At 35.8% G+C, this 19,233-nt stretch overlaps 1 protein-coding gene across 1 annotated transcript in view; it reads left to right on the top strand.

Annotated features, from left to right (window-relative positions):
* The first annotated feature begins 7,676 nt into the window (after positions 1-7,676).
* LOC108577287 (zinc finger CCCH domain-containing protein 28-like) overlaps positions 7,677-19,233 on the top strand; it is a 15,272-nt gene continuing 3,715 nt past the window's right edge. The window contains exons 1-2 of the mRNA XM_017940430.1: positions 7,677-7,769; positions 14,280-14,364. Coding sequence (XP_017795919.1) covers positions 7,677-7,769; positions 14,280-14,364 — 178 coding nt within the window. The remainder of the gene's footprint in view (positions 7,770-14,279; positions 14,365-19,233) is intronic.

The following is a 19,233-nucleotide window of genomic DNA, read 5'->3' as shown; positions in this document are numbered from 1 at the left end:
TATTTAGCTATGCATTTAGTAATGTTCTTTCGATGGTTTCCGGATTTATGGCAACCGAAACTCTCATTATTCCCTCCTTCATGTCCTCTAGCGTTGTAGCTTGTCCTTTATAAACGTTTTGCTTTAGATTTCCCCACAAGAAGTCCACCGGTATGATCTCAATGGAAATAAATTTACTGTTTAATTTTAATTTTTGGTGTCAAAGATCACTTTGAGGACATACATGTCTCAACACGTTTTAATGTCAGCTACAATCTGCAAGGGAAAAAAATATCCACTCATATACAAAAAAACATTGGTGACTTTGAAAACCCTGAAAAAAATGACTTTGGCACAAAAATATTCTTTGCTGCGTGTTCGCCGTTTGATACCATTCAAATTGTATGCAAAATATTATTTGTATCGTCACAACTGAAGAAGATATTTAGATAGTTACCTTTAGGTAAGACACCCTGTATATACGTTCCCGGCCTTTTAGCCTCTACCACAGCTTCTCCTGCGCTTTAGTTGCGAAATTCAGAGGCACGAAGGAGTGATATTTAGGTGTATTATCCATATATTTTATCACGTCGATATCCTGCTCCTTCATCTTAAGATTTTATCAACAATCGCCACATTAGTCTTTTCCTCTCCCTCCGTTAAGATTTTACTAATAATTGTCGAGAAGAAGGTCGATATGTAAAATGTGAATTCACTGTAAATTGTATTCGCGATCAGTTACAATTTAGCCTGTTGAAAATACTTGAAAGTTTGATAACGAAGGGGACAGAAAATAATGATTAAAAATTCATTCCTTCTTTGTTTTATTGAAATAGTAACAAATAAATTTTATTTTCAACCAAGTAGATTTATATATTTTGCTTTAATTTCTCAAAAACACAATGCTATTTAAAATTGTATTTTACAATATTCCATTCTTCGTGGACCATTTGATAGAAACCTACTCAGAGATGTAGATGGCCTTATAATTTATCAAGAAATTCGTTTTTTTTCTTTTTCAAATCAATGAAACTTTCTAAATTTTCAAGAATCTAAAATATAACTGAAAACACAATGAATTATGAAAATGTGTAAAATAATGGAAATGGACCTTCTTCTAGGTAACTTCCGATCCAAGTAATCCAACCCTGCGTTCGGTCGGCTTCTTATTCAGCTTCGATTATTATATAATATTATTTCGCCGCTATCGCCTGCGTAAGAAACTCGTGCGTGTGCCTATTCAATTGTTTTGTAATTGCTTGGCACATGGAGAGAGACCTTTGCAACACGTTGAGTCTCGGTAACCGTGGGCAAAACGTTTTACCGAGAAATCGTGGTTCCAAAGGGTGTGTCACCGAAACAGGCTGTATACATGCATCTCTATTTACAACATATATGTATTATACATATCTCTCTATATAAATATCAAATAATCCACGCTTTTGATCGCATCAAGTACATATATTCTATGTATTATATCGCGCCGAAGCCTCCTCACCTGTTTCGACCGCTTTATACAAACTGCCTTGCGATTCAAAGGCGAGAAGAGTGCTACGCAGAATTGTTCAACGATTTACACAATCCTGCGCTACGCGACGTTCTGTGTCATCGTCTTCGAAAAGAAAAACAAACGTGCAAAAAAGATTAAAAAACTGTTGTTGAAAAAGTGATGAAAATAGTATCGGTGTCGAATGTAGACGCGCCCGATTTAATAACCGATCAGACTTGACGGCCTTTTTTGTCCAAGAAAACATTCTTTTTTTCCGATGCACTTTTCGAAGCATTCCAACACGGTATATAATAATAAGAGTGACACGAAACGTACGCGCGCGCGCACACGCAGCCGCTTCCGCGCGGCCACGCCGGTTCCTAAACCGCGAGTTTACTCGTCGATGCCATTACGTATCGCGAATACGTAAAATAAATGTTCATGGCACCGCACGAACAGAGCTGGAGCGAATTAAGCCGGAGCTGCACTCGAATGGCCAGGACGATTTGACCAATGGTTTATCGCCGCACTCTAACGTCCAACGTGTGACGGCCGATCGGTGAATATGAATGGACAGAACCACGGTGCTCTGCTGTCCGACGCGTAATTTCGTTTTTGAAATCATGAAACACGGTGAACCACCTCCCTAGAAACGGGGAGATCGTCGAAAATCGAAATTATAACAGTTATGTTTCGAGGAAGGAATACATTCTTTTTGGATACCGAGTATAATATGGTCCGATGTAAGTATCGCAGTAGCACTTTATTTTGTCGCATACGCAAGCTTCAAGCACTCGAGCTTCACGATTAATTAATTCGTATCTCGTTCTACCAACGAGACATCTTTTTTAGACGCGATAGAACCGCTTTTCTGTATTTGATTAGCGCGCACGTAGACCAACAACTTTTTTAACGGCTTTCACACGCGAGCCGCGTACCGTAGAAAATGATATTGATGGCTTGTGCTCGTATTTTTTTCTCTGTATCTTTCATGCTATCATGTACGAACAAAATAAAAACAAGTTTCTTTGCTATATCTCTTTATCTCTATTTCTATGTCTTTTTCTAGCAATCTCTCTCTCTCTCTCTCTCTCTCTCTCGCTCGCTCTCTCTCCCCTTCTCTCTCTATCCCTTTCTCTCTCTCTCTCTTTCGCTCTCTCTCTCTCGCTCTCTCTCTCTCTCTCTCTCTCTTTCTTTCTCTCCTCCTCTCTCTCTCTCTCTCTCTCTGTGTTATTTAATTTCATACTTGCGACTTAATTTTTAACACTGCCGGCATATTGTCGATACTTCACACGCATGGTGTCTATACGTTTCACGGCACGTACAATACATATACTTAAACACACAAACAAACGAAATAATAAAGCTTACGCGCATGCAAACACGATCTTTTATTACACACACACGCGCTCACATGCAGGATGAGTCACCGAGAGTTGGAACCTATCATCGTTGCTCTTAACGGCACAAGAAAATATGGAATATTCGTTTCAAAGGGTCAAATGTTATGACAAGGTGTTTTTGTTCAAGGTCGCATTTTCCGAGATATCAAGATCATTCGAATTTTTTTAAGCGGAGTGCCATATTTTCATTAATGTAATATTATAGTCGATAAAACAAACTTTGTTCATGTTTAATACGTTGGTCTTCAAATAACCTTCTGTGAACTCGTTACTTGATTCGACATTTCAATGTTGTTAGATTATTGCTTTTCATAAGAATTTCTTCGCAGAAGGTTATCTGATGATCAACATATTATAAATTTGTTTTTCTATAAGTTACAATATCGCAGTAATGTACATATAGATATTACTACATTTAAAAAAATGTAGATGACCTTAAAGAAACTTTACTACTTTATCACAGCACTTGTTATTTTGAAACGAATACTTCCTTTTTATACATTTTCATATGCCGCTAAAATCAACGGAGACAATTTTGGTTCTAATCTCGGGCGACACACCCAGTGTGTGTATATACAGGCTACGCTTGGGAGAAAATTCAGGAGATGATTCTAGAAGCTGATATAAGACGAAAATCAAGAATTAAAAAATTGTGTTCGAGATTTCGTTTTTTATTTGTTAACGTTTAAAAATACCACCGTAGCCGAAAAAAACCTCCCTACACCAACGAGTATAGGACACGTCAAGGCACGAAGGTACAGTGATCCTCAAAACCAAGTACATATGTACTGCAAGTCGTAGAGAAGAAAGCAGTGCCATTCGGCGGCGTAGCATTACTAGCTTCTGCGGCACTACGTTTGCTTCATCACGACACAGGTGTATGTCGGTAGGTTCTCCAAATGTGTAATTCCATTGTATACTGTAATACAACAAACAGCGTACCTACACTATGCACACAACTCGGACAATACACGCAAGTCATTGTGCACTGCAATACTTATGTACATACACACGCGCACGCACGTAATAAAAACTAAAACAAGACGAAAAAAACTAAACACCCTACGGGAAAATAGATTATATCTATATTAAAACTGCACTAAAATGTAAGAAATGAAAGTTAATTAATTTATTAACTTATTTATTAACTTTATAGTTATAAAGTAATGTGTAACTAAAAGAAGGAGATTAAAGTTCGCAGTGTACACAATGTACCAATGTACGTGTAAGAAGAATAAAATGCAGGCGCTTAAAATAGACGGTTAAAATAACGGGGTAGTTCGCTCGCTGGTGACTATTTGCAATATTGTGAGGGCCGCTGCCTCTTTCCCCGTTTTTATATGTTTTGTCGGCTGTTGGGACCGTGCAAGCCTTGTCTAAGGCCCCCTGCGGCTTGGGTCTCGCGGTCGTTGCCTAGGCGCGTCACACAGCGCCTTACGCTACGTATAGTTTGCTTCGATGTTTAACGATTTAAAATTTGATACGACAGAAACATTTGTACAACGATAGCGAAACTTGAACAGCTACTCGACTCGATAAGCGAACATAGCAATTATTTAAATTTCTTTTTTAGTTATACAATACTTTATATTTACAAAGTACTAAGTTAATTAGTTTTAGTTTGATGTAATCAGTTAAATTTAATTTATTACATTTTACCGTAGTTGCAATATAGGTTTAATTTATTTTTCTTTAGTTTCTTTTAGTTTTCATTTCGTACGTGCGCGTATGTATATGAATATTGTAATGTACAGTGATTGTTTCTCTGAGATTTGTGTGTTTTACATAGTACATAGTGTACGTTACATTTGTTATTTATATTATGGTATACGATTGAATACACATTTGAAGAATTTTTCGGCATGTGTTTGTGTGGTGGTGAAGCAAACGGTAGTGCACAGAAATCGGTAATGTCGTTTACGGCGCTGTGTTTATATATTATAGATTTTGAGGATCACTGTATCCCTTGTATCTTGATGTGCTATACATTCATTGGTGTAGGGAGATTTGCTCGGCCACAGAGGTATATTTAAATGTTAACGATTGAAAAACGAAGCCTCAATCCTAATTTTATTATTCTTCATTTTCGTTTTATTTTGGATTCTAGAATCACTTCTTAAAATTTTTTCCAGGAGTGGTCTAACATCCTGTGTACACATGGTGTTCACACTAATAGTTTTTAATGTTTTTTTCATAAATGGTAGATTTGTGAGAAAATTAAAAGCGGAGAAATTTTCACTACTTTCTGATACGCAATATGATGGCTTGAACAGATTTTTTAAATTTGCAATGGATTTGATCTTTTATATTATACGAAAGCAGCTCTCGAGTCAAGTTCAATGACCTACGACACAATAATGTTCAAGGTCATTGAAATGCAAAAATGAAGAAAATATTTTAGAAATTTTGTAACACTACATTTACTACCAATTTCATTACATTTTGCAAAAAGCACAAAAATGTAGTTCAGAGGGCGGAAATATGTATTCTACAAAACGGGAATCATATTGAACCTTATTCACTAAAAGCTACATATATATGAGAGAGAGGGAGGGGGGAGGGTAGGAAGAGAGGGAAGAGAGAAAGAGAGAGTGAGAGAGTGAAAGAGAAGGGGAGAGAGAGAGAGCGAAAAGAAGCACGACCGTACTTGTGTCGAACGAACAAAATTGTTCGAGCCTCGATGTCCCTGTGTAATAAGTTGCTCGTCAAAGAACGGGGAACATATTATTATTACTAGATCGTAGCTGAACATCATTGCTATGAATTGTATTTGTATTTTGTTTGTTTCTTAAAACCGTAATGCGCGCATACACACACGCACACACTCACATTATTACCTATAGGCACACATGAAACACTAGTAGGGAGCAAAGAGAATGATTTACAGCGTACACATACGATTCGATAGCCAAAAGCAATCAGTTGCACGTTGACTGGCGCGATCTTTCATAATCTTCTGTTTAAACTTTCTGTTTCATGCTTGCCCTCGCCTGGATTTCCACCGCACGTCTTTCGACCGAAAATTACCACGCATACAATTGTTTGATCTCCGTCCCTGTCAACGCTTTCATTCCGGTTCCATCGACGATTACGATTCCGATTCTCTCTCTACCAACGTCCGCCGCAACCGCACTACGGCCCTCCACGCACGTACCCGAATCGTCCTCTCCCTGGTCCCGAAATTGATCCTGAAACGCCGCACGTGCCTGAATTATCCATCTGTTCACGGAATCTGCGACGACTGCTGCGAAATCCAATCCCGCTCCTTCTTCGATTAATTACATTCATGTGGCGATTGTGACCATTTCCCGATCCGTGCGCTGGGGACGAACCTACACGTCCACAACTAACCATACGCTTTGCCAACACCTCCCACCCTTCCATTCTTTTTCTCCTTTTTCTTCCTTTCTCCTCTTTTTCTCCCACGTTTTTCTCTGACGGGGTTGTTCATCCTGTTTCTTCCCTCCTCTTCTCGGATCCCTTTTCGATCCTCCGTGAACTTTACACATGACCTACACATGATTATTTCATCTCTCTGTGTCGCAACACGCGCTCGCTTCAACATCACGACCGATAAAAATCAAACACGTACGATTTTGGTTTCGGTCGACGTACGAATTTCGGTGATGGGCCGTAATCGACTATTTTTTTTTCGTTCCGCTTCCGGTCATTCCTCTTCTATTCCTCTTGCATATATACGCGAATCCCTTTTTCTCGATCGTCGAGATGCGTTTGCGCGCGGTCGTTACACAACCATACATGTGACATACATGCATACATATATACATATATACATATATACATATATATATATATATGTATATTTGGATATTTGAACGTTGCCTTGGTATGTGTGCACTGCCGTTGCATTACCTCTGTCATGTCCGCCCATCACCCGTGAAACAACCACGACAACGACGATCGCATTTTACCGTGTAATTTACAACGAATCTGAATCTATATTCATACGCGCGCGCGCGCGCGTGTGTATGTATGTGTGTGCGTGCGTGCGTGCGTGCGTGTATGTTCGCACGATACGTTCGTACACCCTGGTACATGCATTCATTCTTCGTCATGAACGGAACATCAAAAAATAAATAAATAAAATACACACGCGAATCATTTCATGCTCGTGAACGCGCGATAATTCTCGAAACCGCATACCACGTCGGCGACAACATACGAATAACGCGCGTATCACACACATTTCATCATCCACGATGATCACACTATTATTCTGTTGCAAACCGTCGTCCCCTTGGCCGTTTCCCGCCATCCACATCGACCATTTTTTCGACCACGCACTGATCGGAAAATAAACGGAATAATGTAACCGTTGCAACCATGTCAACCGCTGGAAAAAATTTGCTAAAAAACGAAAAAAAATGAACAACTATCTCTCTCTTTCTCCACATTCCTCTTTTTTCGGTGGACATCTTTCAACGAACGATGCGACGACTAATACAACGATTAAAAAAAAAAAAAAAATACCTACCCTGAACCAAAAAAAAAAAAAAATACCAACAACTACTACCACCTACAACATACTCGAATTCTTTTTTTCCGTGTAACATGTACCTGGGTGCTCCGAGGGCACGTTTGACGTGCTTCACTTTGATTTTGGTGCCTTCTCCACTGAATTCGACCGACTGGTAATGAAATGACCACGAATAAACCAAATCAAACAAAAAAAAAAAAAAAATGATATAAAAAAATAATAACAATAAAAATTACTGCTACCAAATACTTCGAAAAAATATATATGTAATAATAAAAACGGTACCGAACACTGCCTCGTTTGCTGCATGTGGATCGCCTTAGCAGCCTTAGCCACTGTCGGGGCCCAAGTGGTCCCCCAAAACGCTCACTGTGTCGTCTACACAGACAGCTGCGGACAGGTAGACTCATTATTGTAACCAGTTTTTTACCCAGTCTCGGGTCTGCATTAGAAGCGCCAGACGCTGATTGAACAGGTGAAACATGTTTTCGAGATGCATGCGTGGTAATATGCCTGTGTTACCTCTCATTTACTTTGTTCTGTTTATTTTTTGGTATTTTTTTTTTTTTTTTTTTTTAATTCGATCCTGTCCCTTTGGACTAGCACAGGACACATTATTAGCCGTGTGGTGTTTTGTGGTGTAACGGAAGGCGCGACGTGACGGGAAGATTTCTCGGGTGTCAACGACACTCCGACGGAACCTCAATGAACTCCCGTCAACGGCCTCGTAACTAAAAAAGAGATCGTTTAATTCTTACAAAATTGTCATGGTGCTTTAATGCAAGCCCGAACTTTTAATGCTGCTAACCTTCAAGGTTAACAGAGGGAAGGGACACGTTTGGTCGCTTCGGAATCTCGACGTTTGCATTTTATAGAATGAAATCGTTCGTTATCTTTTCTGATTTTTGAACAAGAAGAGGAGCGATCGAACGTGATGCCTGAACCTTCGGTAACTTTGGCTAACACGTAGCTTTTGGGGGTATCTCCCTCATGACTGCTCACCGCAACTATAACTGCGAATAACCACTGCCTTATCTGGTGTTTGTCTATTATTATTATTACATCGATAATTATTATCATTATTATTATTATTATTATTATTATGCTATTTCGAAAGCGTTGTCGTCACTCCTACAAAAAACCTACTCACGAAGAAAGAGATGCACGCTTCTTATTCAGTAATTTGTACAACCTTGTCATTAAACGGTTTGCCATAATATATTCATTTTTGTTCTTAAACGTACTTATTATTATATCTATCATGCCATTGTCTTGATTACGCTTCTTTTATTAACGTTGCGCGTTAATTGTGAATCTTATTGTCCGGATACATTTAGTGCAGCCGCATCTAAAAAGTATATCCCTGTTCCATAGAGTGCTTCGAGATAAGTGGTGCTTGAACGAATGTTTCGACTAATGTTGTTCTGGAGTAAAAGTAAAGAAAAATTTTGTATCATTTTTCATGTAGAACATAGTAGAAGATGGTCACCTTGTTTGTCCTTTCTGAATGTGATTTCAAGATTCGTATAATTTTTTATATACCATGGTATATATTTTATTCATGTTTCGCATAACAATCTAAAACCTACTAATTATATTTACGAGATAAGATATAAAATAAATAAGGAGAATTAATAATCTGACTAACAATATTATGAAATCTAATGTTATCCAATTAACTTCTTTACTGCGAAAAATCAAACTTATACTATGCTTAGAATAAGAAAATCTTGCTTTTTTATAAAACCAGGTGAATCTTATTTTTAGATAACTTAATTTGTGATACTGCTTCTCGTGCAGTTCAATCTAGCGTTGTTAATTATGAAAATAAATTCACATTTCTTCGTCAACCGGAACATAACATTCTGTTTAGAAGAAAGTAAATTGATCTTGAAACCCCTTTTTGAAAAGAAAAGAAGGATGTTATCATTTTTATATTATCAAATCCTACGTGAAAAATAACAAAATATTTTTCTTGCCCATTGTCTCATATCATTAGTTTAGAAATAATTTCGAACAACGTATACCTTGAATCACCCTGTGTAAATTGTTTTCTTTACCCTAAAACGCTTTAATACTGAAATTAATTTATCTCCCTCCCCCTTTTCTGTACATTTACTGTTTTTTTTATTGTTTTTAATCACACTAGAGGAATTTTTTACGGTTATGGGCCGTTGTTACGTAATGTCCGAACATGTACTGCATGTATACATTGCATTAATATTAATAGTCCCTGTATTAGCATCGCGTTGATCTCGCTTCGAATTCCATCGAGTCACTTCGAAACTCGTGAGCCTGTCATTTATGGTAAACATAGGGTTTGACAGAATTGATTTTGCTATCAATGAAAATGATAGTGTTTCGTCCAAAAAGAAGTCGAAAATGCATAACAAAATGTCCTCGTACAAAACTTCGTTCCCAAGAAAATGAATTTTCAACATAATTATGTTCAAGTTTATCAAATCATTTTTATTAATAACTGAATGCAAAATAATACATGTTTGTCATAATTTGTCTCGTATTATTACTAGAGAAATTATTAATTTATCGAATTATAAATGCTGATGTGTCCCCAACTTTTGAGTTTGTTCGTTTCTTTTAATAATTGAATTGCATTTTCTTTTGTCTCAACTGTATTGAAATGCAAGTCTACAAATTAAACTTATTCTAATTTTTGTGATACTGCAATGATATTCAATGACACAAACAACAATTCTAGTAATGAATGTGTGTAGGCATTATATACAAGAATAATAACTACCTTGAAGAATCGTGTATCAAATCTGAAATTTAGCAATGTGAATATATATATACATACATATAGTGAACTTTTAAAATTGATTCCTTCTAAGGTCAAGTTTTGTAGGAGGAAATTGCATTCTAAGTATTTGGTAATTGTTTCTTTCGCCAAAGCTGTCACATCCTACAGCATTCTGCCTCCTAAAGGCGTCAAGTTAAACTCTACAAAAAAAACGACAATGGCGTGATTTTTTAAGTTCAACGGTACAAAATACGCTTAGTCCCCGTTTATACAAAAATAAACGAAAAAAAAAAAAAAGAAACGTTTCTCCGATTGTAATAGCTTTTGTCAATTTCCGAGACGAGTCCCCACGTAACGTGCAACACTTTTTTCCTGCTCTCTGGACGCTCTCCAAATCATTCTAATTTACCGCTGTCGCCAATTGAAAACATGAAACAATCCTGTTGCTTGCATAGAGAGCTTCTGACGCAATACGTAACTGAGAAACGAGAACTAAAAATCGAACACGGGACCAAGAGTCAAGAACACACGCCCGCGGGTCTCTTGCTGTAGCGTAACTCCTTGTTTTATTTAACAAATAACAAAACGCACGGAACACATTGACAATGTTTTCTATCAAAATAAAAAAGAGAAGAAAAGGAAAAGAACGACGCGCTAAGATCCAGGCGTGGATCGTCCGCCATTTTGTTATAGTGTCTTTTATGATCTCTCTCTTCGAACCGGATAAACATATACAACTTTCAATTAGTATTTGCTCTTTTTAATGTTAATCATTTGTTGTTTTTTCTACGTTTGAGTTTTGTTCGTGAGCATAATAAGCTCTGTTGTTATGGTTGCGGAGTCGCAGTTGACCTAGTGTTGAACTTATTTGCAGTAGAATATTATTAATTTGACAGCTTTTACGACATCCCATCTCCATATTTTTATACGAATGCCAATAACCGCTGACTTTGTCCAGCCACCAACGGGCGGTTTGGTTCGCTGGCGTGGATATCTCGCCTACGTGGATATCTTGTTACCTATTTCTGTCTCTCCTCGATTTATCTATCTATCTATCTATCTATCTATCTATCTATCTATCTATTTATTTATTTATCTATATCTCTTATTTCCATAGCTTTAGTAGTGAGTGGATGTGTGTGTCTAAGTCTTGTAATTCACGCACGCGAACCAAAAACCCCTTCGGCGGTCCTCTGAAGTCGGCTTTTGGCAGCACACGAATTGCTTGGGTGATGAGGAGGGGCTCCATTGTTTCTGCGCGTTCCTCCTCCCCTTGTTCGAACGAAAGTTCTTTCCACATAACACAGACTTATTACATATTGTTTTTAGTCATTAGTCGATCGTCCTTGCGAATTCCGCGTGAGGGGGGGGTTTCTTTCTTCTTCCTTTTTTTTTTCATCTTCGTTCGTTCGTTTTTTTTTTTCTTTTTTTTTGGCAGTGATTCTCTCTGCTTGACCAGAGGGGAAACACAATTAACACGCAAAGGGGACACGACCTTTACGATAGAAATCGGGCGTCGAATCTAACGATCACCCAAGCAGAACGAACCAACCCCCCTTCTCCCGGGCCATTATTTGCATGACCAGACTCTGTGTTTGTAGCAAATTATTTCTTACGCAGTTGCAAAAGTTACTACATACTTATTATTCTTATATTCTTACCGTTACTATTCTGATTATGACGATTAGTCTCATTATTCTGTATCTGTATCATTATTCGCTGTTATTTATTTTGATTCTCGCCGCGAAAGTTGTTTGTTCACGGTATACTCTGTTTTTTTTTTTTGTTTCTATTCTCTGCTGCTATTTCTAATTGGTTGTTGCGTAACACACGAAAGAAAACTCGATCGGTGATTGCTTCACAAAAGAGAGAGAAATGGTTTGATTCTAATTCTAATTTCCTTTCATTTCCTTTTGTTTTTTTATTTACGTAAATTATTTGTTCTTTTTTTTTTTTTTCTTTTTTTCGTCGTACGTACATTTTGCACGCTTCTATGGTGAGCCTATGGTACCTTTACTTTTTGCCCGAGACGATTACACTTTTTTGATTCTTTGTATCATCACCGATACGTACACGGTAATATCATGGTTGTCTGTTTTTATCATTGTTCTTCTTTGTTTTTCTATTTTGTTTTTCTTTTTTTCTTTTGGGTAATACTTTCTTCTCGTTTTGTTCGTTTTTAATATCTCTTTTAATACTCTGTCTGGTAGGTTGTTAACCGCTTCTGACCTAACGTTTTTTGCTAACACCAATACCAGTTCTCTGGAATTTGATGTTTTATCTATTTTTTGCTGCATCTGTCTATATTCATATATTCTCTCGGGCATACGTACATACACGCATATATATATATATACACACACACACACACACACACACGCCGATAATCTTTCCTCTAGATACGAGTGTACGTGTGTGTTTCTGTGTGTGTGTACATATAATATGCATGCATCTTTCGTTCGGAGGTATATAAAAGGAACGGACGTAGTAGTATAGCTGGGCGGAGATTTTTCACTTCAACTTGAACCTTTATTCTATATTACCATTCGAATGTTTCTTCATTTCTTTCTATTTTTTTCAATATTTCAGTTGTAGATTTCGACATTTTGGAACTGACAGTTTTGTGTGCCTTTTTCTTGCGTCTTTTTTTTTTTTTAATGTTTATATTCAATGAAATATTTCTGGAGAAATTCATCGTTTCCAAAGATCACGTCTATAATTTACCGAGAGGCTCGTAGAAAGCAACTGAAGTTATCGAGAAAGGAAAGTTTAACAAACGAAAAATCGAAGACTGATTTCCTAGATGATCCTGAAAAGTGAAAGATACATTCGTATGCTCATACATATATTCCTTAGCTGCGTCCATATTATATATATATACATGCACAACAGTCTACGTATTACGATTATTATTTCTCATCTTGCTGCAGTCAGATTTTTATGTTTAAGTCACTGTTTAGCACCCCGTTTCCTATTCAAGAAAGTGAAAAACAGCGGAAACAGCTTAGATAAGCCACGATCGTTGCTTTCCTGTATTCCACACACAGATTTAGTTAACACTAAAAGTTCAGTCTAGTCGTTGTGCTGAATGGCCCGCTGAGAAGAGGGCTTCCACACCTGATTCGCAAATTCTACGAAATTTTCTAGTATACAGAAAACAAAAATGGATCGATACGTTGAATTTTCTTTCAAATTTAATCTATTGAATTTCATCTCAGTTTCACTACGCTAGCAATATTACATTTGAATGGAATACTGTATTTGGAAAATTTGCGAATCAAACGATCCTTGTTTATAGGCACGCTCCTTGCACGCAAAGTGTTGGGAACGCTGACAAAAAAAATAATCGAAAGAACGAAAAAAAAAAAGAAAAAAAAAATAGGAAAGATGGCAAAGAGCAAAGTATTCAAAATTACGATAGTTACAGACTCACGCGTGAAATCACGTTCACGCAGAAAGTGAAACGAGTCCTTTGTTTACGCCCATTCGAATCTCGCCATTTCTTTCGATGCACGTGTATCGTGTCGTGTCGTGTCGTATCGTATGAACGATCACGGTGGAAGTAAGCTAATGACTTACTTGACGCCAAATACCGAGTGACAAAAAAGAAATAACGATCAATTTTAGATTACAATGTGTCTCGACTCATGATATAGAGAATAGGGAATGACCAATTTGATAAAGAAAAGTTCTACTGCAAATTTTCCTCTTAATTCGACCTGTGCGAACAATCGACGTGGTGAATCGATATCGCTGAAACGACAAATCATAAGAAGAAGAGAATTATCGAAATTACAGCACGATTTATTGTATTCAGTCGATTGTTCGCGCATCAGTAGCAATTAATCGTATACGATCCGATTTTTTAGAGCATGTAATGTACCGTGAATATGCTCTAACACTGAACTGGGTTTGAATGTGCGTGTCTAATGATTTTTCAAAGTACACGTGTGCGTGACTGTGGGAGAAAGACAGACACTTGTCTTCGCTTGGTGTGGACAAAAGCGCGAATGCGTGCGTGCCTGTGGCCGTGAGAGGCGTATGAGACAGTGTGAGAGTTGTTTTTTTTTCCTCCTTTTCCTTGTAACTATTGTTCGCGAGCACCTCAAGAGTACCCGTTATAAAAGTACCTGGCACATTTTCTTTCAGTTACTGGACACCCTCCCGGTGTGCCAAGATTTTAATCGTCAAGTGTGCAACCGTCCCGCCTGCAAGTTTATCCATCTCAGTGACGGTAAGTTTCCAAGACGCGGCGCGCCAATTGTCCGACTGTTTTCCTTAAGGGAATCGCTTCGAGTTCGCTGAAATCGAACCTTATTATTTTCTTCATGACACTTCCGTGTCAGTCCTCCGGCCGACTGTTTTACTTATTTTTTGCTTTTTTTTCTTCCATTATGCTTTGCAATTAATTGAAATTGTTCTGAGACTGTGTTCTTTTTAGCGGTACAAGGTGGTGAGTATAGTATCACAAGTTCTTATTATTCGTTACTAGTAAAATTAAGTGGCGTTGGAAGAAACATCTGCTACGCAAGCTGTCATACTGGTATAATGAGAATTCGTAACGGTTTCATGCGACTTTTTGTACTTGATAGTTTCAACAAAGTTTCGAAAAAGATAACTTACGTCTCATGTGCAAACCTTTATTATTTTTTTAAACACTTATAAGAATACCTCGATGAACATTGTATTGTGTTAACGCTAAAACTACCGACTGGGTCAAAATGACCCATTAGCGACTTTCCAAAAGTGAATTTTTATGTAAGTAAACCGTGATTGGAAAATTCGATTCATACCGATACAAATGGAAGCATACATGTAGAATATAAATTCGGAAAGTTGCAAGCGATAATACCAGTATAGAGCATTCACGTTTTTTCGAAAGATGCTAATGGGTCATTTTGACCCGGTCGGTAGTTTTAGTGCTAAGAAAAAAATGGTATACAGGTAACTCCCATATAACACGGCACTTTTATAACACGGTTCGAGAATATTTCATTTGAAATTAGTATTATTCAACCTTTTTTAAAGAAATGATAATTATGTTTTTCATTTTTGTGAATTAATTTGCAGCCGTGAACTATGTCTAGCGGAAATAGAAAAGTACATATTATTTTTATTTAATACATATTAATATGTTATACTTTTGGTGAAAATTGCTTTAATAAAAATATTTCTCTTAGTTATAACGATATTATAGTATGTTTTTTTATCGAGGGTTATCTGTATTTTAGAATGTTAAAGGAGAAAAGGAATCGACCGTTTAATTAATTAAATTGAATTTGGAATTTTAAATCAGTTAAATAAATGTATAGATGATATTAGTACTAATTTGTCCGTTAATTTCGTTAGCATATAAAAATCTGTTAAATTAAACACAATTGTTCTTATTGTTCAAAGTCATTTTTCTTGGTAAAATTTAATAAAAGCTTTACGGTTAATAATGTACGACATTCAGTTTTATTTTTTAAATGTTATCTTTAAAATTATTCTATTTTTAAGAAATTAATATTTCAATATATTCTCTAGTTGCGAAATTCGTACTGTTCAAATTTAGTAATGTGCATAATACAAAGTAATGAAAATAGAAAAAAAATACGAACATTAGGTATAAAATTGAAGGAAACAGAAAGAAACTGCTGTTGCTAATATATGAATTTCTAGTATTTTCTTTGCAATATTTCACTTATAAAATATGGTTTTATTATGAGCAAAAATTAGAGCAAAAAATATTTCACTTAATGGCAATACAGTAAATTCTCTACAAGAGTCAGTAAGTTTGGATTCTACAAGTGACAGTATAGATGGTCCTACGCCTAGGTCTGCGTCATTGCTGCGCCCATGTTATCTCGCTCGCAGTCAGTCAAGCGTGTAACGCTATACCAGTCGGTTTCCTTTACGAGATTACACGGCTCGACAAATATAATTTCTTTTTTATTATTGAATATTTTTACGCGTTTAACTTATGCTTCTCCCCAATTCTCGTCGCGTATTTTATTCAAATTTTCTTATATTCTAGAATCGAAAAAGATACGAATTCGCGTTTTTTCTTTTGATTCTTTCAATTTTTCAATTGCATTACGCATTATTGCAATAATTTCTATCGTTACATTTAATTCTAATTGTTTAGCAGCTTTTCTGCTGCTATCGACCCTACATTTTACTGACACTTGTGGAATCGACCCTACATTTTTTTTTTTTTACGTGGAGGTAGGCCGACTCTATGTGATAAACAATTGGCAACCAAACGGTAGCTCTCCCTCTACATTCGACGGATAATGTGTAATTTGTTTTTGTAATTCATCCAACGCGATATATTATGAAATTAAATTAATCACTCAATAAGTTTTAACGTTAGATTGTTTCCTCGATATGGCCATGGTGGTCAAATGGAGTGCCTCAAATGTTTAGAATAATTAAAATAAAATAAATGTTGTCAACTAAAAATTTTGAACGTCATAGCTAGCTAGACATTATTTTCAATTGAAAAAAAAAAGTTATAAAGCATAATACTATAATCCTATGCTTAAAATGTATTTTCTTGTGGCCGCCTGACAGCAACCTGTAAATCTGGCGTGACAGTGAACGTGTTAATAAGTAAATGTTCAAATTATATCGTGTTTGATATCATTTTCATCAGAAAAATCTCATCAACATGTTAAGAAAAATTTCGGGATAAAAAACGTAAAATTAAAAAAGTTGATATTTAAATCGCTTGGTTGCCTCGACTCACGTTTCATGCTTATCTTTTATTCACTGTCCTTGTCTACGTTCGGCAAACTACAAAGGCGAAAACGTAGTCCCTGACTCTGCAAGTGTCAGGTTTAGCTTCCTTGCGGTCTGACACTTGTGGAGACATTTGTAAAACGTAGTCCCTGACTCTGCGAGTGTCAGGTTTAGCTTCCTTGCGGTCTGACACTTGTGGAGACACTTGTTAGCTCACCTACGAGAATTTCCTTTTTCCTTCGTTAAATGAAAGATTATAAGAATTATTAACGTTCACATATTCTAGAGTATTTGAATGAATCGAAGTAATATTCCTATTTTCAGTTTTCATTATAAGCTTGACGTAAAGAATATTCATAATGTTTAATACTTTGAGTAATGATAATATCGTTCGACAATTCCTTACACCTAAACATTTGGATTATAAAAATTAAATCATAAAAATAAAGGAATATTCTGTATTATTTATTGTATTACAGTTAGACTTACAATCTTATTTTAGAATGAGTAAACATTTGATAAAATCATTTGTAATTATATATTTCATTTCATGATTTTAAATCAACTCGAACGAAAGGTGAGAAAAAAAACATGTCCCTTAACTAGTATAACTTTTTATTCTGACAATGTATAAAATGATACCGTTGATAATTATCTTTTACGTACTCCTCAGATACATATAAATTACAATGTCTAGTCAGAGCATTTATACTATGCAGTCATTTTGCAGTTTACGACCACGTTTTTACCACAAAACAATTATGTTCGTAATATGCGGCGGATGACATATCTATTGGTCACCCCTGTTTCGTATTGCACGCAACTTCGTTAAGGTTATAAATTATTCGATTAGTCATGATGGATAAAGATGAGCGGTTATTTTTAACCGATTCAATGGATTACTAAAATTTCTATGAGGTACGTAACTGGAGGTGCGACCATGAAGAGAGTGATTCTACATGAAAAAAGAAACTGAAAATATACATTACAATTTTTTCATAAATGGCTTATTTTTTTGAGAAAATTGAATTTAAATATTTGTTACAAACTGTTGTTTCCGGTCATACTCCGGTCACATTTCGCAAAGAAATAATGTACACCACGATTCTTTGATTCAAAGAGCAAAAATTTGTATGTGTTAATAAGGACGTCACTTTCAACAATTCGTTCAGTAATATAAAATTCAAAATTAGGGAAATCATTCACAAACGTATTATCGGTACCTATCGTGATATTGGCATCGCTCATTAGTACAAACATAAGACCGAGAGATAGTTAAATGCATGCGCACTTCATGAATATTTAAGTTCAAGTTTCTTAAACACTAAACTTCTTATTAAAAAATTTTATTCTATATTTTCGGTTTATCTTTTCAAGTAGAATCACGGTTGTATCACCAGTTACGGAACACTGTTCAGTCTTTTATGTAAAAAAGTGTTATGCAATTGTTTGAATTTATTTAACGAGCATTTGAAAGTGGATGCCTAACTTTGCAAAAAAAATCTCATCAAGAAAATTCCCATTTTTAATGATAAAATTAATTAATTCCAAAAGCAATAATTCACGCCCCATCGTTGATTATTAAATTTTGTCCAATGCAGAAGAAGTAGGAAAGAATATTATATAATAGTTTTATTTAAACTTCACGGTCAAAAAATTTATTATCATATTATTTTTTCATAGATTTTACTATTTTAAGAGTGGAAAATGTGCAGCTTTGAGTACAAATGTATTAAGTCTATTCATCCGTACGTGTACCTGATAAAGACTATTGTTGTTTGGATTTTAAACATCATAATCTGTCGAGTAATTCAATTCAACGTATTCATTTATACAGTATTCTCTATTATGTTATATTGTAGATGTTCACGGTTTTTTAAAAGTCATTCGTTTATTATATTTCAGTAATGCACACAATGCATATAGATAAATGAAATTTATTGTAACAATTTATAACAAGTATAGTGTTTAATACCTCCACAGAAAATGAAGAAGTATGTACCTACATTTTTTGAAAAGAACTGGTCTCACTAGAAACGAAAAATAAATTAAAAATAAAAGTAACTAGCGTAATTCAAAAAATGATACAACGTATGAATAACGCGTTTTTCGTAACAAATTTATTGTACTTGTTGAAAAAAATGGCGCAAACTATATTCCCACGATATTTCTCTATTTTCTTTTAAAGATGAAATGAAAAAAAATTGCTCAACAATTGTTCCTTCGAGTATTCTGATATATCATTTTTATCAATCGAATATTCGAGTTACTTACCATTCAAATCGTACTCAGCCATATTATAAGGACGTTTTGCGAGCCTTAAAGCACAATGGAAGCGCAGATTTTCAAGACATTCTCGAGTTGTTCCATCAAATCAGTA

The sequence above is a fragment of the Habropoda laboriosa genome, unplaced genomic scaffold, assembly GCF_001263275.1.
Source record: "Habropoda laboriosa isolate 0110345459 unplaced genomic scaffold, ASM126327v1 scaffold50, whole genome shotgun sequence".
Classification (NCBI taxonomy): Eukaryota; Metazoa; Arthropoda; class Insecta; order Hymenoptera; family Apidae; genus Habropoda; species Habropoda laboriosa.
Note: the sequence above shows the minus strand (reverse complement) of the source record. Positions and strands in the feature narration are given on the sequence as shown.